Source organism: Diadema antillarum, unplaced genomic scaffold (genome assembly GCF_040938485.1).
Source record: "Diadema antillarum isolate AM-2024a unplaced genomic scaffold, OU_Dant_1.0 scf00000015, whole genome shotgun sequence".
Taxonomy (NCBI): domain Eukaryota; kingdom Metazoa; phylum Echinodermata; class Echinoidea; order Diadematoida; family Diadematidae; genus Diadema; species Diadema antillarum.
Genome location: NW_027270904.1, coordinates 2,577,350 through 2,602,129, shown reverse-complemented (window position 1 = coordinate 2,602,129; position 24,780 = coordinate 2,577,350). Strand labels below are relative to the sequence as shown.

The 24,780-nt window shown below is 37.8% G+C and overlaps 1 protein-coding gene across 1 annotated transcript; it reads left to right on the top strand.

The window, feature by feature from the left end:
- Nucleotides 1-1,032: 1,032 nt before the first annotated feature.
- LOC139723796 (uncharacterized) lies at nucleotides 1,033-14,340 on the top strand. Its single transcript, XM_071635005.1, has 5 exons — nucleotides 1,033-1,273; nucleotides 10,566-10,638; nucleotides 11,186-11,242; nucleotides 12,535-12,681; nucleotides 13,488-14,340. Exons 1-5 carry the CDS (start codon nucleotides 1,248-1,250, stop codon nucleotides 14,316-14,318), a joined length of 1,134 nt encoding a protein of 377 aa, XP_071491106.1. The 5' UTR covers nucleotides 1,033-1,247; the 3' UTR covers nucleotides 14,319-14,340.
- Nucleotides 14,341-24,780: the final 10,440 nt, after the last annotated feature.

Below are 24,780 nucleotides of genomic sequence, written 5' to 3'. Positions count from 1 at the left end.
ACCTGTTGGCCATGCACTTGAACCGAGTGGTCCCTGTACAAAGTCTATGGGAATTACAGAATTGAGTATTCAAAGGGTTAACACAAAAACTTGACCTGATGGAGAGAAACGGATGCCATTTCCTGATTCAGCACTACAAAAATACCCTGAATCAGTTGTAGAAATCAAGACAACATTCAAAAAGTTAAAAATTGTTGCCCAGTGTTATAGTATATTTTATTCATTTATTCATTTTTAAAATCATTTTTATTAGTAATTAGTTGTATTTTCCTGCCGCAGTGTTTTGCGTGCGTGTGTGAGTGAGCGTTAAGTTTATCACACTTGTTATGCCGACGCGGAACTCACTGAGTAATCCCCTTTGAAATCCGTACTTACTCAAAAAAAAATAAAAAATAAAAAAAAAATGCAGAAACTGGGGAAAAGGAAGATGTAATTTTTTTTTATCTGTGGTTATAATGTTATGTATATCATTTTAGGCCTAGTTTTGTGTAAATTTTTCTGTATTAAATCTGGAACTGCCATGGTGTAGGCCAATTATTATGACACAGCTTGTCATAATATTGACATACAGTGAAACGCGCGGTTATCACCGGAAGTTATCATTGAGATTGTGGCTGATGATTCAGAGGACTGTATTAAAAAGAGTTCGTCCAATACATTTTTTTTCCATTTTTTTTTAGCTTAACTCTTGTGAAGAAATTGAAACAGTAAGCTGCAAAAACCAATAATCTTCAAAAATACAAATAGACCTATGGATAATAAAAGGACGTCGGACATGTATATAGATTGTGCTTGCTTGTTTGTGGAAATGATTATTGACACACACTCTTGTACTTACAATGCGCTAACGAGCTTCCCCCACCCCAGTGAAGGAAAAGGGGGGGGGGGGGCGTGCGCCAAGGCTGCGGAAGAGATAGGTCGCCTCGCACAGTCGCAGTGAGCTCGAGTACTCTTCACTCGATCGATGCGTGCTACAAAAGAGAATAAAAGAGCCCCGAGAGCACAGGAATTTCGCTATTGTCCGGGATCTCGGTCCACCAGTGCGGATCAGAGCTTCCGAGTGTGCGCTCTCTTTACAACAGTAAATAATCTGGTGCTTGAATACGATCTCTTTTGGGTTCATCTTAAACAGGCCATACAGTCCTACCGGTATACCATCCGAAGACACGTAACGAGGGTCCAGCCATCTTTACAAGAATATAACTGTCTTGAAGAAAGGGGTCCCCGTCGAGCTAGACAGCAGGAACATGTTCGAACACAGGACCAAGAGAAGGTGCGTAAAGAAAGATTGAATTATGGTTTTAAGAGGATCTTTTTTTAATCAAATAAGCGAGTTATGTAAATATCATACCATTATATATAGGCAAAATGTGATTATCCGGAGAGTAATCTCTAGGCCTATTTAGTTTATCCGAATTTGTTTGAAAATAAGACAATCAATAATTTGTGTCGGCGAAAAAATAATCAAATCAGGGGAATCCATCACCTCCCTAGTCAAGTTGTCCTTAGAATTTTCTGCAGTTTCCTTGTAGTCAGTTGTTCATTGACTGTGCTCACTATCCTAGTGACCTTCTCAAGAATATACGTGCCTTGCTTATTATCGTCTCGAGAGTTTACGTTGTACATGTATTGTGATGTACGTTTTGCAACGCTATTATACACAATGTTAATTTGAACCTGTCATATTTTGGAAGGGAACAATTTTGATGCAGGACTAATTTCTTCATTTCATTTCATCTATTTACTTTCATTTCAAACAACAACAAAAATATAAATGTACAAAATGTACCAGGCTACTACAAAACAGAAATAAACATAGTAAATCTATAATGACAAAACATAATCACAAAATATGCCTATCTGAGGCAGTTAGTACTCTCAAAAAATAACCTTCAATGTTCCTAGTACACTCACAGTGCACATGACGAAAGTGAAAAACTATTAGTTCCTTTAATTCTTGTAGTCTCCTGTTGGTAGCATACATCGAAGAAAGTGTGTGTTATGCCACATTTTCTTCGATGTATGCCCATACTATCTTCGATATTCTTAAGTATAAAGACGGATTTATTCACTCTTTAAGAACAAAACTTATACCCAGGAGCCACTTGGGGTTACACCACTACAGCTTCTCTCGTTGTTTGCAAGGTTTCCTGATCTATAGTGCCGATATAAGGTGCATTTCAGTGTTTAATAATGTGTTCTTCCATATACGACAGCACCGAGCCTTCAGATCTTTTTTTTTCTGTTTTTTTTTTTTTTTTTGCATGTGAGGATGGCAAGATCGCTTTACTTGGTGTTTTAGTTTCTCATATATCTTGATATAACACGAATTTCTTCCCAGTGCGCCAAAAATGGAAATATAACAACTGGTCTGAATTGTCTACACAATCTATTTTCGTCATTATGTCGTTTTAAAGTCGTCCTGCATGTGCAAGATAGAATGGTCCAGTTAAACAGGTGATCCGAGTATCCTCTTGGATCACCTTCTGTATCTGTACTGATCCTTTTATTCTATACTCTTTATTTTTAATTGTGACTTTGTGACAATCTCGTACAGATTGGAAGTCGATTAAATGGAGTCTTGTATTAGGTTCGGTTGTAATCATTCATAGGATTGCAGTGCGCCCTTGATGCCGAAATTCCTGTGATTGCCCGCAATCACGCGCCTCTTTCATTCATCAAATTTCGTCAAATGTCCTTGTCGTCCAAACAAGAGAAGGGGATGAAAAAGAGAAGAATGTGATATTCCATCCCGTCTCAATATCGCTTGTCGATGCTTGACAAAACCTAGAATTAAAGGGGATGGCTAGTAACTGATCAGTGGGAATCAGTGGGAATGCTGAGGGATGATTGTTCCAATCCTTGTGGGATTCATTTAAGAGTACATTATATATCTATTCTTGTGTGAAAATTATTTGCTTCAGAATGGTCTCATATTCAAGTAATGTGCAGTTTAATGCTGCCAGGTAAGCGTCCCTGGTCAGTGACGGGGCATTAATCTGCACATTACTTGAATATGAGACTGTTCTGAAGCAAATAATTTTCACACAACAGTAGATACATAATGTACTCTTAAATGAATCCCACAAGGATTGGAACAATCATCCCTCAGCATTCCCACTGATCGGTTACTAGCCATCCCCTTTAAACAATTGAATATCTCTCCCTCTATCTCTATTTTCCTTTTCTCTCGCGTTTTATAAACTTTTATCTGTGCCAACTCCGTCGGCCTCCAAATTTTGTCGTATCTTTGTGTCACTCGGTTAGAGAGGATGCCATTAATAATGATTGATTTTACCCTGAGATAAAGCTTTATTATACCACGTATTCCCTCTTCGCAGTCATGATAAACTGTGAGATATGATCGAACAGAAATTGCGATTTTGGCTGACTATAGAATATGCTGTTTTCTTCGTAAAATCGAACCAAGAACAAAAGCTATATTTCTGCTGCTTTTATAAGAGCTACTTCCACAAGTTCATTCAGGTATAGTGTGCGAAGTATAATTCATGTCCAAGTTAAGCGATATTTCAGTGATTTGCGTATTGGATTGCAGACAAAAGAGCGGTTTGGTTTAGACCTTACTTTTCCATGCATATTTTGTTTTGAATGATTTTGATTACTTTCAAAAGCCAGAATGAACTCGGTCTGTCATGTGATAACATCAATTTTGTGTCTGTGCACGGACTCGTGCATGTGTGTCTCTCTCTCTCTCTCTCTCTCTCTCTCTCTCTCTCTCTCTGTGTGTGTGTGTGTGTGTGTGTGTGTGTGTGTTTTATGTGGTTATAATTACATGCGTGTGTGCACGTGCTTAAATTCATAGACCGGTACTCACAATATTGCAAATGACAAGAACTGAGTATACAACAAACAGTAATATCTGCAATTAGCTATTTGCTCCATATTTCAATTATTTATGACGTATCAAATGTAGCACCTATACTTACAATAATTTTGTTGATAATATGGTGATACATCATGAGGGATTGACTTATTTGACTTAATTACATATAATAGGACGTACAGTGTGTCCCTTTTCTCTCCTGCGAGAAGTGATCCTTTTCCAGTTTGGTCTTCTTTGGGCTTGATGTTCAGACTCTTTCAGGGGAATACCCAAGTCTCTTTCGATTTGGTCTCTCCTCAGCCAAGTGGGCTGGAGAACGTCCTTATGGTGGTCTCTTCTTAGAAAGTCATTCTTGAAGGCTTCAGTGGAATGGGATCGGTACTCAATGGGCTGAAGTTGAACAGCGCCAAAACAGAATTTCTCCATATCTCTTCGCGTTTTCGAGCAGTAGAATCTATACAGTCTCTTGATTTTGACGGTACTACAATCCATGCAGCACACACTTGCAGAAATTTGGGTGTGATATTGGATGATAAATTACTCATGGAAAATTTTGTGTCGCAAAAATGTCGCTCTGCTTCACTCGCACTTTATAAAATTGGGAAAATTCGCGAGTTCATTGACAAACACACTGCAGAACAACTAGTTCATGCTTTTGTCATGTGCCACCTTGACTTTTGTAATGGTTTACTTTATGGATTACCGGTCAAACATATACGTAGATTACAATCAATACAAAACTCTGCTGCACGAGTGGTATCCAAAATCAAGAAACATGAACAAATCTCACCAGTTTTAAGAAGCTTACACTGGCTTCCAGTGAAAAATCGGATACAGTTTAAGATCCTGTTATTAGCATTTGAATGTTTCTATATGTTTGCTCCACATTATCTAAGGGAGCTACTTCAAATCTACACACCAGAAAGAAACCTACGATCAAAAAGTAAAGATTTGTTTGTTATTCCAAACAGAAGAACCAAATTTTACGGAGAACGAACATTTGCATTTAATGCCCCTGTCTTATGGAATAATTTACCTTAGAAATTGAGACAAATCACTGATATAAATAGATTCAAGTCTGCCTTGAAAACGCATTTGTTTACAGTGTAAGCAAAATGAAGCTCGGTACCATCACTGTAATTGGAATTATATGTTCTTGTTACAATCTTTTCGTTTTTTGAGTGCATAGGGACATTATCACTATGTGTTATGCGCTATAAGCACTGTCAATTATTACAGTATGTATTATTATTATTATTATTATATTTGAGAGCGTGATACGAACTATATGACCAAACCATTTTCCGTTGTCTTTTGATGACTTCATCACAGATGGTGTTGGAATAGGATGAAGCCTCTGCCTAATTTCATCATTCCCTGATCTTGTCAATGAGGCTTACACCAAGAATTACTCGTGGGCATCTCATTTCGAAGGTGTCTAATTGACGTTGGTCAGCTTGGCGTAGTGTCCAAGACTCAGTACCGTAGATGGCAATAGGGAGGATAATTGCTTTGTATATTCTTACTTTGAGTGATATGGGGATAATCTGGTTGGCCAACGTGGTACTTTTCAGCCTACCAAATGCTCAAGCAGCTCTAATCTGGTACGACATTTCACATCGTCTGTCACTGAGTGAAAATAAAGTTTGAATGAATGAATGAATGAATGAATGAATGAATGAATGAATGAATGTATGTATGTTACTGCCCAAGAAGACAAAGCCATCAGCAACTTTGTTGATGATTACTATAAAATGCAGAGATAAACGTTTTGTCTGTGACATGACTTTGCATTTGCTGGCTTCGATTTTCAAATCCCACGTGCTGCATGCATTTTCCAATTCGTTTGTTGATACCTGTAGCTTCTCAAAGTCAAGGCTCTTCAGTGTGGCGTCATCTGCATATTGGATGTTGTTAATGCACATGGCATGTCGCCCATTCGTATTCTACTGTCTGAATTTTGGAGATCTTTCCTTATAAATTGAAGAAACAAGTTGAAGAGGCTGGGGAAAGACGAAGCCTTGTCTATACATATTGTAACTCCCTCAAACTTTATACCAGCCTGTGATCTACCCGTTGACAATGACGGAAAATCATTCTGTTTGTTTATTTTCATGCTCTCAATTCGATCTACCATTACCTTGTCTACCTCTGGCCAATGGAGCGCATCTTTCATTGAAACCTGCAAAATTCTAGTGAAGAGCAACGTTCTTTTCTTTGGCCTTTTCAATGATTTGCCGCACAACACATTTTCATAATATACTTCTGCATGTCGCGGCACGTGACTGCCGAAAACCAAATTTTTCTTTAGTCAAGTATACCTAGCTGTCAATGGTGTCCTGAATTCTGTTGAAGATCATTCTGCAGAATACTTTCCCTGGGATGGAAAGCAGGGTGATGGCTCTGTAATTGCTTGGTCTGAGTCTGTCTCCCTTCTTGAAAACTGGAGTTATGAGGCCTTTGCTCCAGTCTTCAGGTGTTTTTCCTCCTGTCCTTGCAGCACTGATGATTTTTAGTAGCAGCTAGCTGCCTCATTGGATTGCCTTCTGCTTTTTAGGGTTTCAGCAGCTATTTCATCCCATCTACATGTTGTGTTAATCTTGAGGGACTTGACTGCACCTTCCACTTCTGCTAATACGAAGGGTATACTTCTCCCTCCTTGTTTGGGGGGGGGGGGTCTGGAATGGATTAGAGTACATTCTCATCTCTTGGAGTATCAAGATGAGTGCAGAAGTGTTCCTCCCAACACTTTATTATAAACCTCTTCTCATGGGGCTTATGCCTTATTTGTTCGTAGCTGCCAGAAGTTTTTTATCTCTATCTCAAGCTTTATAGATTCTTCATCCTTTGGAAGAGTTCACGATGGCTTTTGTTTTGGACATAGGCATCCTCCATGTCTTCCACATCTTTGCTATTATAAGTTATTTCTTTTCCAGCTTTTCAACCTGTATCTTGTGAGGGAAATGAGTAGAGAATTGGCGAAAAATCGCCACCGTTCACCTCCTTACAGGCCATTGAAGGGAGAATATAAGGAGGACACATGCTCCTCTTCTATGAAATAAACTTTGTATATATTATTGTGGCGGGATGACACTTGTGAAAAGAGTCATGAAAAGGTCATGGTACACTCTAAAAAATAGCAATGGTAAATGTTATCACTCCTCCAACCTTTTGTATACATTGTTAAATTTAACACTCGAAATGTTAAATTTAGCTTTCGATATTTTGAACTACCATTTTTTAATATAAACAAACATTTTGAGTATTTGATTTCAACATCATTTTGCAAAAAGTTTGGAGGAGTGGCATTTAGAATGGTGATTTACCATTTCCTTTTCTATAGAGTGTATTGATGATGTTTGACCTTCTTATGTTTATTTAATTGTTTGCGTTTTGACGAAAGTTTGTTGTCGGCATGTATACAATGGAAAAGATGTGTGCAGCCTGTAGTGTCTTCTTGTGCTAATGTGTGTATCCCCATAAAACAAATAAACTACTAGTAACAATGAAGATATAATTGTAACATGATAGCACGTCACCAGGGCAGTATTTCCCTATTCTATTGTGATCAAGTTTCCAAGTGACTCTTCCTCATCTCTGGAAATGTCTTATAGCATATTTAATTTCTTCATAGTAGGTTATTTTGCAAACTTGATTTTGATCCTAAAATATAGAAAGGTTTTATGCAATCAATCGCGTGTAAAGGACAGTGAAGATACAACAGGCCCTTTCAATTGTGTATTTCAGGGCTGTTTGGGATATATAGCAACTATATTGTTGAATAGCATTAGTTACGGGGACCGGAAGGAGTATTTCCGGGACGTTTGACGTTCTTTGACCTTTGTCTGATAGGGCGACGGCAACTGAAATGAACCAAGATCAATACGCTTCTAAAATACTCCCAAACAAAAGTCATTACTTACCAACCCTTTTATCTCTAATCGTATAACACACGAGTTCGCGCATTGAAAATACGTGCATTTGAAATACAGACATATTATTTATACTAATTAGGCCTAGGCCTACTCATTTTTTTTTCCTCCTAACTGTCCCTAATCTTCATAACATCGTTACGACCAAAAGTGTCTTCTTTTAGCTTGTGGTTAGTTAGCGCCTTTTCTTGTGTAGTTATGTATATATTGATATAACCGTACCATTTACCACTTACTAATATCCACGCACGCACTCACACAAGCACACGTACGCACAGTAAAAACTTTACGACATGGAATACATTTTTTTATTTGTACTAGTAAGTTACTGTGGTGCACGTAGGACCTACTTAACTTTTCAACGTGCCAAGTAAGGCATAAAGGCATAATATGCAAAGCACTAAATGAGAGGATTAGATGTGATGGCACCATCGCTCACATTCCTGAAAGGATTTGAGAAATGAAACAAAATCGCAAAGTGAGACTGGGTGGATCATCCCTCTGTGTCATTGGTGTTATAAAGAAAAACAAACAAAGAAATAAACAAAACTCTCTGCCAAACTGAATGAAAAGTGACAGGGGAACAGCTTGCATTATTTAATTTCCGGAATTCCTTGCCTAAAGTTCGATGACCATCAGGCGTGGTGACCATTACCTTTTGCTTTGCTTTTCTCCATTGCTTCTCTTTTCAACACATCATATACATCAATTCCAGATATTTCTTAAGTCATCAAATGCTTCCAGACCATTTAAGACACACTAAATGGGAAAGTTGAAATATAGATTGTCTATATAAATTTTCCCTTTATCACAATGTCGTAGGGGAAAAAAACCCCGGAAAGTGTGAATTATGGTAGTACCGATATAACTATGTGTAATTATGTCGGGTATGATAAACTACGTGAAATGCCATGTTGATTTTCTATATAGTATAGAGGGGAGGGGGTGGCAAAAATCGAGGCACCACCCTAGATGCATTCCAAGGCTGACTCAGTGTTCATTTTATAGGTCTGCAATTTATTCATCAAACAAAAGGAGACAAAATGATTAATGCCATTCTGTTTTACATAAGTATACGCATTTCTTTGTTCATTTTCAATATAGGAATTATCATATGTATTGTATAATGAATTCACACACAATATTGATAGATGATTATAACAGTTGACAACAATCACGACATAAGGTGAAAATCATTGTGTGGGGGGGGGGGGGCTTTCCTTACGTTATTGCTTTCATGCTTCAGAATCGTAAGATAGACTGTATAAATACGGTCTTATTGAATAAGTTTGCTCGGCTGGCCTTAAATGCCGACAAATTTTCCTCTTCTTCTCCTCTGTTGAAAACGCTTCGGTGGCAATCAATCGAACAAAGACTTAAATACCAACAATGTATAATGGTTTACAAGATTTTAAATGACAGAGTGCCGGCTTATCTAAAACCACTCATTGCCATTAGACCAGTGTACTACCTCACAAGATACGCAGTCAACAGCCCCCTCTTTGTGCCTACACCACGGACAGAATACATGCGAACATCTTTTTCTTATACCAGGGAAGTGCAATATTCAACACCTTACCAGTATTCTTACAAACTTTCCCCTCTTTTGAAAGATTTAGAAAATTATGCCGTCAATTGAGTTACACGTTTTAAATAAATATTGATTATGGTATAATGGTTATTTATTGAATGTTTTAACGATTTTGTGTTTTTTTTTTAAACTGTTTGTATTGGTTTTTTTTTAATGTTTTTTCTTCTTTGGTTCCATTAACCCCTATTATGGTATTTTAAACTCAGTTTTATATTTTTGGTGTGTCAATACAGTAATTTCTATTACACAGGGTTTTTTTTTTAATAATAGATTTTGTTTATGCCGAATTCAGAATACATTTTAAGTCAGTCTCCATGGTCTAAAGTATCTCTTAAAGCTTGTATTGTTTTGTGTATACGTGTTACTCTTGTATATGTTTTTTTTTTTTATGAAGTCTATTGTAATCCAATGTTTTTATCATGTATATGTACACAGGGCTCCCCTGGAAAGCAGTTGTGAAACTGAGGGGACTACCCTGTTTAAATATGACGGAATAAATAAATAAATAAATAAGAGAATGCGCATGACAAATTCTCTTTTTTTTTCTTTTTTTTAAAAAAGAAATGTGTTTTAATTTCCTGTTCTGATGTCAGTGCCTCATTAATTCCCAAATTCATATAGATGGAAACTACCACACTGACAGACTGGTTCGGAAATCAGAATAAGGACAAATGCTAGCCCACGTTTCAGGCAATGATTATTGAAACAACAATAAAAAACAGTAAAAATTGGCACGATATCTGTACTATAACCAACGGAAGTTCTAAAAGCTAATTGTTGTCACAGTGCAATCTGCTATTGTGGTATATATAAGTTAATGTATATAATTAGATCATCGGGATTGAAGGCCTGTCACGCAATTAAGTGACCCAGACTGAACTTTTTTTCTTTTTTAAAGGACCTATAACCAGGGAGGTGAACCTACTATAACAGAGTGGTGATGATTACTATATGCTCGGGAAAGAGGACAGAGAAGATACAGAATATGGTATCGTGTTGCACGCTGCAGTTTGCCATGCATATGGGCACGTAATGCTTTAATGATTTTCACCAACAATGAGTTATTCTAAACCAGTCAACCATTTTGACGTCGCGCCATATAGACACGACTAAAGCACGTTCCTTCTCCAACAAAAACACCGAGTGTTTTCTCATGCTCTTATTCCTTTGTTTTTGGTTGCTGTTTCGTTTCTCACAGGGTTTCACTTTACGTGATTCTCGGACTGACGAAGAAGGCTAGTGAAGAGGAAATTCACGAGGCATATCAAAGAGTAAGTAACGACTTTCTGCAACAATGGGATGGTCTTTCTCCGTATTAGGGAAAGTTCTAAAAAAGGGAAAGTTCTAAAAAAGGGAAAGTTGTAAAAAAGAAAGTTCTTTAAAAACAAAAAGAAAGTTTTGAAAATGTGGTTTTAGTAACGCTATATCGAAGGGGAATATCGTGCGGGCGATCTCAAGTGGTCGCAGGAAACAATACGTGAACATCAGTCGGATATCATCAAGCTCCTGAATACTTTATTATGTCACAAAATCACAGACCTCTGTATATAGTACTTCAATTATTCACTAATAAGGAATGAAATGCTACTCATGCTGTTATCAAAGCAGATCGATTGTTAGTGGAGGTATAGCTTCCACCTTCTTGTCCTTCGATACTTGTGATATTAATGTTAGGAGGTTGATATTACTGTTTTCTTCTCACAGCTGTAAATATTTCACCGCCGTGTCACATCATTCACAATGTCTCAATGACAATATGACAAAACGAGATTCATTCATCAATATCTTATCACCTTCCTCTCGCTGTTCTCTACATAGTTGTCGAAGCAATACAGACAGGAAGCCAACGAGGGAGGTACTGGCTGTAAGAGGAAGGTATGTAGTATGGGTTTCAAACCAGACCCGCCTCCATACAGGCACTCAGAGTGTGAGCGTGTTGCGTGGCGCGAAGTCCGTTGGTTTTAATAGCGGAATCGATGCGTAACCCGGATGCAGCTCAGAGACCACTACTTCAGCGGAACCTACACGGAACTTACCTTTTTTAGAAGATCCCGGTTACATCTTGGTCTATTTTTACTGATTAACGAAATGCAAATTTTCAGTGTGGTCCAGAGCGCCCCCCCCCCCCAACACACACACATTATTCTAAGTTTTTAACTGTATGTTCGTAAATGTAATCTGTAGGCCTAATTCTCCATGAGTGTGCCTCTATATAATTAAAACATCACTTCTCGTCATGATCTTACGATTGTGAACTCCTGATATATTTATAACTCCTGTAGCATGGCTATTAATATGATGGCCTCTAATATTGTCCAACTCGATGAAGGGGGGGGGGGGTGAGGGAGACATTATGTGCGCTGTATACATGCGCAAAACAAGTTACTTTCCATTCACGTGTTCATATCGCGTAATGGTTCATCTGCCATTGATAGTCACAATAATTATAACAACCATCGTCGTTTGGCCTTTTGATCGAAACGCCGTTCAATCAGAGAGTGTGTAAAATCTTATATAGAAATCAATGTTGGGGGAAATGCAGTAGAGATCATGGTGTACGTGCGAGGAAACGCGTAGATTAACGTCACCGTACGTCGCTGCGCACTGGCCATTATTGTTAGTCACTGGATGGCTACTTTGACCTGTGTACACACAACTCTTCAATAAAGTGATCGTATTTTTTTTTCTGGGATAATTATAACAACTCGGTGCCCTCAGTGTTTTTAATGACTGCCGAAGCTTAATAGTTATCTGGTGGATAGAACATTCAACATGGTAAAAAGTTGAACATTCAGAATCAATGTAGATTTCTCGGAAACGTGGAATTACGCGTAATATATGTTCACAACTTTCAAACAACACTGAACAAGGCATAACTTCGTTTTATTACACCAATATGCACAAAGTGCGTTATTTATACGTATGTCTAGTCATGCCTATCCAACCAAAACCATCACACAGCCAGTCAATACTTTGTTGGTCTTCTTAATCCATTTTGGACATTGGTTGGTTGGAAATCCAAGATATGAATACTCAGATTTTCTGTTTGATATCATTTTTTTTCCTAAGAAAATGAGGAAAATGATATGGCCCTTTAATTCGTTTCAGCATGAATGAGTTCTTTTTGCTAATTTCTTTTATTTTGTTATTTTGTTTTAATTTCTCAGATAAAGGAGGTTGAGAAGGCGTATCGTGTGCTGGGAGATCCCGCGCTGAAGCGAATCTACGACGAGCACGGGTCGGTGAGCTGGTGGGTTAGGTTCATCGACAAATTCTCGCCAGAGTCCATCGAAAAGCGCGGCGCATTCATCAGGGTAAGTTGGCGTGAACAATATGCCACACCTAACCCCACTGGTAATATAGACGAACCATACACTGCCTCAAAGACCGAATCAACTAACCTTTATTATGTCCTTAAAATTTGTAAGAGTTTGGTCATGAACACTCTTGGATAAGATGTTGGACGCCAAAGAACAAGACTAGTCTGCTTGATAGGTGTCATAGGCCCATTCTTGCTTTTAGTAACATTTTCTTCTGACGTTTTCTTCTGATATTTACGTGTGAAGACGACAATGCAGGGTATTTCCGTAGAATTCCCGGTATATTTCCTCTATAAATGCCTGGGAGAGTCGAGCATTTTCCAGCTGAGCAAACATTTCCGGCAAGCTTTTCAATATTTGCTTTTAATTTGCGCATAATAGTTTCTCTCTTCTTCAGCTCAAGACCTCCTTGAACTTGGAAATATTTACCGGAAAGAGAAAGACCTTTCAAAACGAAAGCACAGATGCACAAAAATAAACCCACTCCAAAACTGCTCACATTATGCTCGTCATTTAGGAAAATGGCAAACAAAACTCAATATCTATGGTCAGTTTTCAGATTCATTTTGCGGACAGTTCGACTACAATTAATTTTGAAATCGCTTACTTCGTCATTAATTCATTTCGATTTATTCTTTTATTTGCTTTTATGCATTCATCTATTGATTTGTACATGGAGTTTGTCTATTTGTTTATTTGTTGTTGGTTTTTTCGCAACATCGTGCTTGACTTGGAGGTGCAATACACCATGCATCATGGCTATCATTTGCACATTCTCTTTTCTTGTTTCTCCTTCTCAGAATCTCTTCACATGTTGTTTTGGTGCCACCTGCTGTTGTTTCTGCTTCTGTTGTTGCAATTGCTGCCACCTTGGTCCACACCTGAACGGAGTCAGCGACGATGAGGAGGATGACGAGCTCTACGTCCGCGAAAACTTCTCCGAGTTCCTCCCCGAGGAGCCCGACGTCTGCCCAAACTTCATGACGAAGCGGCGAATGAAAAAAGAGCGGCGTCGAGCGGCAAGGCAGCGTCGCCGCTGTTACTACGATCACAGGGTTGAGATGAAGAAGAAGAGGCAAGCCAGATCTGGTGGGAGTGACGATGGGAAGATGACACAAGGAGGGCATTCTGAGAGCAACAAGAGTGTCCTGTCTAGGACAGACAGCGGATGCGATGTTGTGGCTGTGGACAACGCCGGATTCATCCTCAACGAGTACGACGTATCCGATCGATGCGATTTAGCGGAAATTGTCCTGGAAAAGCGGGAGCCCGATTCGGGACGATCATCGATCACCGAAAACTTCCACGGCGAGAAAAACTCCTCATGTCCGGATCGAAAGGAACCTGCTACAACGATGTCCACCCGTCCTCAACCACCGTCACCTTTACGATTGGAGTCATCAGATGCTGGGGAAGCAGAATCGTCCGCTGTTCCGTCGATATCCGCTGCCGTTGGCGACGGGAATCTCCGGTCGCCGAGGGTACAGTTTGCGACTTCGACCGACGAAGGGGCGACAACAACAACGGAACAATCGACGCGAACAAGAGCGTTTACGAATGTCTGTCATAATCGCCTTTGGCAGATGTATAGGAGGCGTGGATCCACGCGCTCCAGGTCACGCACAATGTAAAGACAGTTTTATGGCGGTTCATATATCTGGCAGTAACAACAAACTTGTCGAAATATAACATCAATCTGATGCAGGGGATGCACCACTATGATGGAGGAATTTTACCTACATGACGGTGTGAGCCATGCAGGAACCTCCTCCCTATAAGATGCAGAATCAAGGGGAAACAATCACAGTGATGAGTTAACCCTATTAAGCCCAAGCTATTTTGACCCCTCGCAGGCCCAAGGGGGGGGGGGGGCACATTGTGCCCCCCTATATAACTTTTTTATTATTTTATGTATCATCGTCATATTTGGCACGTGGGTAGAGTAACTCATACTCTACATGACTGTACAATTGAATTTTCACAAGGTCACCCATGGAGGGCGCTATTTACCAAAATATAAAGAAATACATAGGAAATATGCTAAAAACATGATTTTTCTGTATAATTTCTTTATCCGAATTATATATGTCTTATTATAGACCAATCATTTTCATATTTGCCAAAAATGATAAGCAAGTGGAATTTTATTATTTGTTATGGTTGAAATTTCTCAAGGTCACCACATGGGGGCGCTATTCATATCAACATAGTGATACATTATTAGACCTGGGATGAAATGTTTGGGATGGGTACATGTATAGTTATGACATTTCATATTTGCATAATACTGGAATTTTGAGATTGCAAATTGATAATATGATAAACTAATGATATTAGAGGCATAACTTGGGTGAAGGAATCAAAATAACTCAAAATATAAGGGCAATCTTTAGAAAATATTATTGTTTTCAATTATCTCTGTTATATCTATTGTTTTATGCCTTTGTCTCATAAAAACAAAGGAAATTTAAAAAAACTTTCCACGACCATAATTACTTCAAATTTTGCTCCTTCAACAAATTTCAGCCAAGAAACACACATTTCATACACTGTAATGCTGTTAAAAGAAATGGGAACAGAAAAAAGATGCAAAATCTGACTGACATGGTTGTCAGTTTATAGTTGCCATGGCAACCAGCAACACCAAATATAGCTAAATTATATATCAAAATGTTCGCAATAAGATTTTAGGCAAAGTCACCAAATTTGGTTGAAATCGGATTAAGGGCGAAGGAGTGGCAAACGAAAATCTGGTAGGGGGGCACAATGTGCCCCCCCCCCCCCCCGCCCCTTGGGCTTTATAGGGTTAAGGAACAGGTTGCCAAGAAAGCTATCTCTTGCTCATTGCAGACTATAAGGGATTAAAAGTTAGTGACAGGTTTTGGCAGCAACGTTGGATTTTTCTTGAAGAAATTCAAATAAAAATCCACTCCGGTGGGCCGCCCCTAACTTCTTTGTAACCCTCATACGAGAGGACTAAATCACCCCTTGTGGATGACCAATCAGAAACCTTCAAAGCAGGGCTGACTGGATAAGACATGCGAGAGAAGGGGAATGGTATGGCTGCAACCAAGTCATAGCTTGACAATTATGGACAGTGATGGAATGTAAGCAAGTGAGATTTGAGGTACATAATATCATCCATCCATCCTTAGTTCCTTCACGCACTTATCAACCTCAGGAACACTCCTCTTGGTTACCATGATAACCAAGCACCATCTTTACCCCCAGAATACTGTTAGTAGTGAATTAGTGATAACAGTCAAACAAAATGCGCGAGCACGGTGTAAGGTTTAAAATAAGTGATTACATGATACAGTCATAATGTGGTAACTCCATCAATGGCGCATAAAAAACAATAAAACTCAGTCACTTCTGCACATGGGTCTCTGTACTTAAAACATGTTATTCTATGGGTTGCCTGTCTTTCATTTTGCAGAGGCACTGAAAACACCTCTGTTCTGCTCATGATTGAAATGTTGAATCATTCAGGATTTTAAAAAAAAAATGACGGAGTGGAATGATAAAACATAGACTTCAGGAGCAAATCTATATGCAGTGAACAAAGTAATAATCCTGACTAATAGGACGATAAAGTAGGAAATGTGGAGATTATGATATACTCGGAGTGTCAAGATCTCAGATTTAGAAGTTTATATCACTCAGAATTAAAGTACTCATTTTGCAATTCCCTTATCTTATTTCATCTCGTCACTCTGTTGTCAAGTGAGAACATCATTGTGCAATATCATGATGAATTGCATGAGAAAACTTTCAGGAGTTAGCTTGAAACGACTTTTTTTTTCTATGACAATCATACTATGCTAACTTAATATCATATGGGGTTTTTAACTAATGTTTATCTATAGTGCAGATATCGTAAACTTGCAGCAAAGCTGATTTTTTTTTCTCTCTCTACTTTTCATATAATCTCTCCGTCCGTTTGTCTGTCTGATTGACTGGCTGTCCGTCTGTCTGGTGGTCTTTTCTCTTTCTTGCCTTGTTTTTCTTTTGTTTTGTCTCTGGCTCTGTTGTATGTACCATATACCCTCTTCACTTCTGGACCATTTGACTTCCACAGCAAATCACGCGAAAATTTTTATATGGCACTGACGAATTATATTTTTGGTTACTCGTCACCCTCCCACCTCTCATCTATATAAATGTTATGTGCTTGACAATATGATAACATACGTTTATCATGTTTATTTCGATTGTAATAACGTATTCGTTGGTGACCTTCAAAACTTTGTGAATAATCCACAAATAGTTCACAATTGTCTTTATATTATCGTGAACAGTGATATAGTGATGAAGGACATCACTTTTCCAATCTTTAGTAAAGTCGGGTATAATACCTTCATCAGGGAGTAATGAAGGTGAGTTTGTTGGTATAACCTTTTGGGGTGTTTTTTTCTGAAGCACCAATATCCGCGACCTCCGTGTTAATCAGACATGGGGACGTTTCTTCCCTTACATGCTGACATAAGTACTGACATGTTATATAAGCCATATCTTTTTGCGTCGGAGAGAAAACTGATGACAAGAACTGCGGACACACACTGCAAAAAGTCCGGTGTTAAATAGTGAACACCGAGCTGGTGTTAAATTTTCGGTGCTCATTTATGGTGTTAAATTAACACCTCCGGGTGTCATTTCCACATATATAACTGTTTTTTGAAGAGTTTCTTAGTAACTGCACTTCTTGTTGATTTTTAATTTAAACAAGACGATCAAGAATTTTACATTGAAATATTAGATTTTTGAAAAAATGTGAAAATAAATTTACACCACAGTAACACCAGCTGGTGTGGTCTCTTATTGAAGCTGGACGGGTGTTAAACCATTGATATTAACACCAACAAATATCAAATCAACACCATGTGGTGTCATTTTTGAATTAACACCAGTACAGTGTCAAAATATCACCAGGTACAGTGTCAAATTAACACCACGAAGTGTCAGGTGAACACTTTTCAACACCATCACATGAGTGCATTTTCTACACCTGTGGGAGTGGTCTTCTATTAACACTTGATCGGTGTTAAATTTAACACCCATGGTGTTAAATCTAACACCGACAGTGCATAATTATTAGTCTTGTTTGACGCAGTGAGAAGAAAATAGATAATGTCATGGTGGGTATGAGAGTGTCTATGTTAATTTGTACGTGTGCAGTCTGTTTCTCTCGTTTTTAATCATGATATTTTATGTGAGGTACTCGGGTATACTTCGATCGAGCAATATATGCGGCCTCTGATTACACATTTTGCTTGTATAATGTGCTTGAATATATCTGGATTGGATCATGAGTAACAATTGATCATATCTGAATATCGGTACATGGAATAATATGACTTAATATGGACGTGTTAGCGGGTACATCTTTTATGTAATAGCTCCTTCGTCCATAATTATTATGCGCTTTTGTAAGAATATATTCTGATTCTTTATGCTGTCGTTACACCGAATCTCGTATTTCCACGTGCAGTTCCAACTCATTGACATCAGTATTACACATAACAGGGTCATCTTCCCCAAATTTTGTGAAAATTCGTCGTTATCGGTCATCATCAGTATCACCATTATGATTCGATGAAACCTGAAACCTGTGCATGCATATACTGTATTAAATATGCTATCAATACTATAACAGCGCCGTAATTGCTTACGGATATTTCTTACTTCTCAAAGTGCAATCATTTCTCTACTTTGAACAAATTTAATCCCTTCAGACTCACAAACAAAATTTACCAGTGACATTCTGTGTTATAACAGTTGACTTATTTAGTGAAACTATTGCATTATCCAAGAGGACATCCACCGAAAAATATTGTTTGCTCTTGTTTGAGCGGCTATATACGTATGTGATTATTGTACTTATTACCCAGAGGCATTTTATACAAGTGAAATACACAACATTTTACGTGTCAGTTAACTTATTGCATCTCAGCATGTATCTTGATAAACTATATGCAGATTACCGTGTTTTGCTATCAGCAAATAAAATATTTAAAAAAAATAGAAGTTAAGGTTCTTGTGCTTGACTTTTGTACCTCTGATTCTGTGAGAATGTTAGTGCGGTATATTATACAAACTGCATGTAAAATCAAGTACATTGTATATAATTACACATCCGGATTACGAAATCGCTACGCTTCATACGTCACAAGAAAATGTCTATCCATCTTGATATCGACTTGTCAATGCAAACAATACTACGTTTATGAATTATATATATATATATATATATATATATATATATATATATATATATACATACATATATATACATATATATACATATATATACATATATATACATATATATACATATATATATCACAATGTGAATATGTGTGTGTGTGTGCGTGTGTACTTCTATATAGATGTATATACTGTATACATAAAGTATACAATCATAACAGAGAGATAAAGTATATATCATGTGATGACATTCACATCATTCAGTGATAACATGCCGCAATTGAAAAGCAAAATGCTATCACTTCTCATGAATACATCACATCCATTTTTGTTGTGTTTTTTTTTTTCAATGTGAAACTTCTACCGTTTGCTTTCAGATTGTAAAGAAACTCCAGTGATTTTGGATTGGCATTGCACTTTAAATGAGGGTTTAGTAACCATCGATACTCAAGAAGATTACGATAAATTGTACCTTCAAAGAACACGTTTGCTCTTTGAAATAAAAAATAAAAAAACGTGTTGCAATCCCATTTTTATACTGAAATATTCCATTGCCGCTCCCCTCCTTCCCTTCATCCCACCCCCGTTGCTGTTGAAATAGACTGATTTCTCTATCTATTCAGTCTTAAATTTCAGAAATCGTTCATTCCTTAAAAACCTCAGGACAATCGGTGTGATTGAGTTCACCATCTCGACTGCACTATTGGATGTGTCACAATGGTATATGAATTAGACCGTGCAAAATCACCTCCATTCAAACTTCTGTACACCATTGTACACTGAGTATTCGTAGAATTGGATGTGAGATATATACCCAGCAGGGATCCCCGTCTCAAAATTATGACAAAGCTTACGGACATCACAGATAACCATTTTTTCTTCCTGTGTCATGCACCATCAAACATCATCAAAATGAAAGAAACTACAGATCTTTGCAAAATGTATTGAAAATCGCTGACTTAAAAAGGTGTATATAGTGACTGACAGTGGGCCTACGCTATGATTATAGCCTTCCATTCTTTTACGCGCCATCCACTTTTGTTTCCACTTCGGATCAACAACAGCTCATTCATGAAAATGAAAAATGCGGGGCATTATGAATACCAAATGAATTAGATCAGTGACCTTGTTCAGAGCTGTTCGCGGTTTAAGTTTGGGTATAGTTATCATTTTGCATGGTGTATTATGATTGTCTTGGCCTTCCTCCATTGTGCCTTGCAACAATGGTATCTTTACCAATCTTTTATCAGGACTTGCCGCTATCAAACAATGAAAGATGTAATTCCAGGGAAAAACCCACAGTCTTTGACTTCGAGAAGTTTCGTGTACAGGCCTGTAATAACGTCTTTTTACAGAAACAGGACATGTTATCCTGTGTACACAGCATTATGCAGCGAGTTATGATTTGACGCCGCGAATCCATGCATGACCATACACTCATATACCTTGATATAATTACATAATGAAGAATAATATGAATTCTCATGGACAAGAATTGAATGTCGAGATTTCTGGTTTCGATACTCGTGAAAGCACAATATCGTATTTCAGGGCAAACTTTTACCAGACCAAATGACAACATACGATGGTAAGGATTGTCGTTGCTGCTGTTGTTGTGTTTTTTTACGTACACCTTCATGGTAAGAATTACAAATGACTCTTAGAGAGAGAGAGAGAGGGGCAGTTTCTTTTCTTCTTCATTTAATCGAAATGCTCATTGCTTTTAGAGGTAATCATTTACTCTACATAATGGTATGATATATCTTGTGTTATTTTCTTTCCATAACATCTTTTAATACAAAACCGATAGGTTTGTGAAAAATAGTGTTTAGCTTTGGGAGCAGTGATTAAAAAAAAAGTGTTCAAGATATCACTTTTTGATGCATAGGTCAGTTGTATTACAAAAAATCCTACCACAGAAAAATTTTGCAAAAAGCCTAAAATATAAGGATATACCACTATTTTTCTCATTAAACCATAACTGTAGCCGGTTTAGTCTGGAAATATTTTTATTACAACTATTGTTCAGATTTTGTATATTCTATACAATACTTAACATCGACTATACTGGTTCTAACTTTTACATTGGTTGTTTCTATCCCTAACTCACATTTTAGAACTATTTGAAAACGCTACTGCTGGGTTTTTGTTTCATCTGCAAATGGTAAACTAAAAATGGTTTATTAGGAAACGCTTGATTCTTTGTAAATGAGAATAGAGAAGGAATTTTCAAAAGTTGTGGCATTATGGCGGAAATAATCATCTGAGCGGTATGATATCATCTATACTTATATTACAACTTCAAATGAATTGTCTTTTTTTAACGGATGAACGAGCATTTAGCTTCACATGGCTGGTAGAGAGACACACACGCGTGTGACATGACGTGATTGTGGTATAACATCACGGTGCAAGCGTCGAACGCATGGACATGATGGAAGAGCCGGCTTTGTATTCTGTTTATTTACTTATCTATTGTATTCTTTCGAGAAGTGTGGATGTTGAACAGGAGGACGGGCTTCTCGACCCCCCCCCCCCCCCCCCCCCATTAAACATCATCCCGCGTCAATGCCAGAAAGGCATATACGGATATTATGAACAATCAAAATCTCGTTGAATAAGCGTTTCTGAAAACTGACAGCTATATACGGCGAAGTCGCTATGACGTTTCATTTCTAAATGGCTGACGCACTTTTAGGAGACTAAGGAATGATGACAATCAATAACCACAATAGCGCTGGGAATGCATAGAAATTTTTCTTGGATCTACTGTCATGATATTCCCGAAAATGTTCAATGTTTAACGCCAATAATAGCTCGTGCCTTATTGGACTTGACACGACCTAAAAAAAATGCAGCCTCGGAATCATGCTATATCTAATAGTAGATCTTTCACCTTGGCCCCTCATCTAAACAGCACAATATACAAAGAGTGCAATTTGTTTGCGGCATTGTTGCACACAATTTATATATATTTCTGTGGAATTTTGCGAGTATAACACACTCTGACGCACAAACATTTATATGGATGCACACACGTACACAAGCAAAATGCGTTAATTCAGAATGCTTCACAGGGGGCATACTGCCCATGGCTATAGTCTAGAACCATCCTGCTCGCTGCTATTACAGGGAAAAAAAAATAATATCAACGTGCAATTGCGCTTTTCAAGACAATGCAAAACTGCAACAATCATTGTTAGGAACAACGGCGCGCTATAGAGGGGACACCGGACCGGAGGGAGGGAGGGGTGGGGGGGGGGGGGGGGTTGGTTGGAGAGGGTGTCATGCATGGTGTGCGTAATGTTCGGGGTTAGCTTGGTCAAGGGCCACTGCTCCTCTCCCCACCCCACCCCCACCCCACTCCCTTCCATCGATGGAGATATCTCTGTAAGTGTCAAGTGCTTTGTACATTTTTCTCTTCGAATTTCTTTTTAATTCATTGTTCATAATATCTCAAGAACCAAAAGACGGTGTGTGTGCGCACTCGCATGATGGGTATCATAGGTGACGGGGGAGGGGGGGGGGATGGGGGCGTTGGAACCCCTAAGAGGACTCATCAAACCCCTGCCCAGTTCTGCAACCCCTGATTAGAAACTGGCGGCTACTTCTCAGACAGTCGGCCAGGGGTGCATCTTTTATATATCAAAATAGTGGCCCTTCCATATCCGGGGTCGGAAATCTCCGGTAAGTATAGGCCTCTGGGTAGGCCCTATGCAAAATCCGGTCAAAGGTTTTAAAAATTGGCGTGTATTTGACTTTTCACCTGGAGATTTCAATCGAAATAGATATGTGTTTATTCTCTCTTCTCTCTCTGACTCCTGCACTGTTAGAAAAAAATCAACAAGGTTGTTTAAAATTTTAAACAACCACAAGTTAACCGGTGAATCGCTCAACTGTTGTTTAAAAATTAAACATCACGTAGTTGTTTAAAAGTTTAACCCTTTGTTGTTTAAAAATTCTAAACAACTGTTGTTTAAAAGAAATTTAAACAACTGGGTTGTTTAAAAAAGTTGTTTAAAGATTTAAACAACTGTTGTTTAAAAGTCATTTTATACAACTGGGTTGTTTAAAAAAAGTTGTTTAAAAGTCTAAACAACTGTTGTTTAAATGTTATTTTATACAACTGAGTTGTTTAAAAAGAGTTGTTTAAAACTCTAAACAACTGTTGTTTAAAAGTCATTTTATACAACCGGGTTGTTTAAAAGTAATTTTATACAACTGGGTTGTTTAAAGCAAATATCAAATATTCATGTTTAGAATTTAAACAGTTCTTAATCCCATATTACTGTACAACTCACTTGTATATAAGCACAATAACACAAATGTTTATTTTTTTGGCCAATTATATATTTCAGCACATTTTTACTGTCTATATCACTGACAGCGTATCATTAGAAAACCTTCAATCGGTCAATCTGTCCATCGATGTGCAAACTTATTACAAATAACAAATTGAGCCAATCAAGAATTGTCTCATCCATTTTCAGAATATATACAGAGTAACAATTCTTCTTATACAGTTAACCTTTGATAAGTCGAAGTTCTCGAGAACCGAGAAAAATGTGTCGACTTGCGCAGATTTAGTAAAAATATGCAGTTTGACTGCAGAGGAAAAATCACGAGCTTTTGTTATGCTTGAGTCAAGTGATTTCCCAGCTGAATTGACCTCGACTCATCTAAAGCTTAATGTATTGTCAAATGTACATTTTGATTCCACTTACATACAAATGGGGCGCTTAACGCCGTAAAAATCACATTTCACAATATTTCAACTAAACTGCAATGGCAAATTGAATTTGAAACTTGCAATAATTAAAGAATGAATTATTATGCATAACATGGATGTGTTCAGCTTGAGATTATCTATACCTGTGCCACACTGAATATTTTGTTGCTTCATTTCTCATATTGTGTGGGTGCATGGGGACCATCAGTTGCCCTCAGATGGGTCCAAAAGGGCTAACTGAATGAACAGTACACAGAGAATGTAATTTTTTTAGAATGCTTTTACAGTCCAATGCACACCTTACAGACACATTATCCAGTTTTATAGTGATCATACCCTGACAAGACAAGATAAATCTTGAATGAGTCTTATTTCCTGGAATAATTATCTGATTTTCTTAGAACCACTGACTTTGTTCTTGAAGTGTTTGTCACTATTACATGCACTTGGAAATCTAATAAGCGAAGCATAAGGGAATGGCCCTCAAAGGATTTGCTTTTCTGTCCCAATACTGTACTTTGTTGCCCCACTATTCAAAAGAAAACATTACTGAAGGTATTGCACTACACATCTTCTCTATTAACTAGATCATTTTTAACAATGTTCAATTTGATGTAACAACATTTTGAATCATTTCAGTTGCAATGCTTTTGGGGAACATCTGCAATAGTAAGTCAGGGGTTATTGGATAATATTTCCTTGACAGTACAGTGATGACTGTAAATATACTGCAGATGGAGAAACCATTCACATTAAGAAATAAGTTTTATCTCTTGTGAAAATTCTACTCCATACCTATATTCAGCATATCTGAACAGACCAAATAACATATACAGTACATTGTAATTATAATGAAACTTACTGTTTACTGGTGTAATTTGAGAAGTCATACCTGCTACCAACACATACAGTTTTTTTTTTTATCATAACTGGGATGTGCCAAGTACAGCACATCTGTCCAGCAAAGATCATCTCTGTCACTCCTGTGATAGAGATGGCAGTAATGAAGATTACTCTATATACAATGAAATAAATTCATAATGGAAATATACATTCTACGAAACAGTTCATCTTGAATTTTATGAAGGCCACATTCAGTACAGAGTGTCACCTCCATTATGCTCAACAGATATGAGGTTTTAATTTCACAATTGCTA

Excerpts from the sequence above, each read along its gene's own strand:
- LOC139723796 (XM_071635005.1), top strand. The coding sequence starts at position 1,248 with ATGTTCGAACACAGGACCAAGAGAAG. Across the intron at positions 10,639-11,185 it reads TTCACGAGGCATATCAAAGA|TTGTCGAAGCAATACAGACA; the intron begins GTAAGTAACGAC and ends TTCTCTACATAG. Across the intron at positions 12,682-13,487 it reads AGCGCGGCGCATTCATCAGG|AATCTCTTCACATGTTGTTT; the intron begins GTAAGTTGGCGT and ends TCTCCTTCTCAG.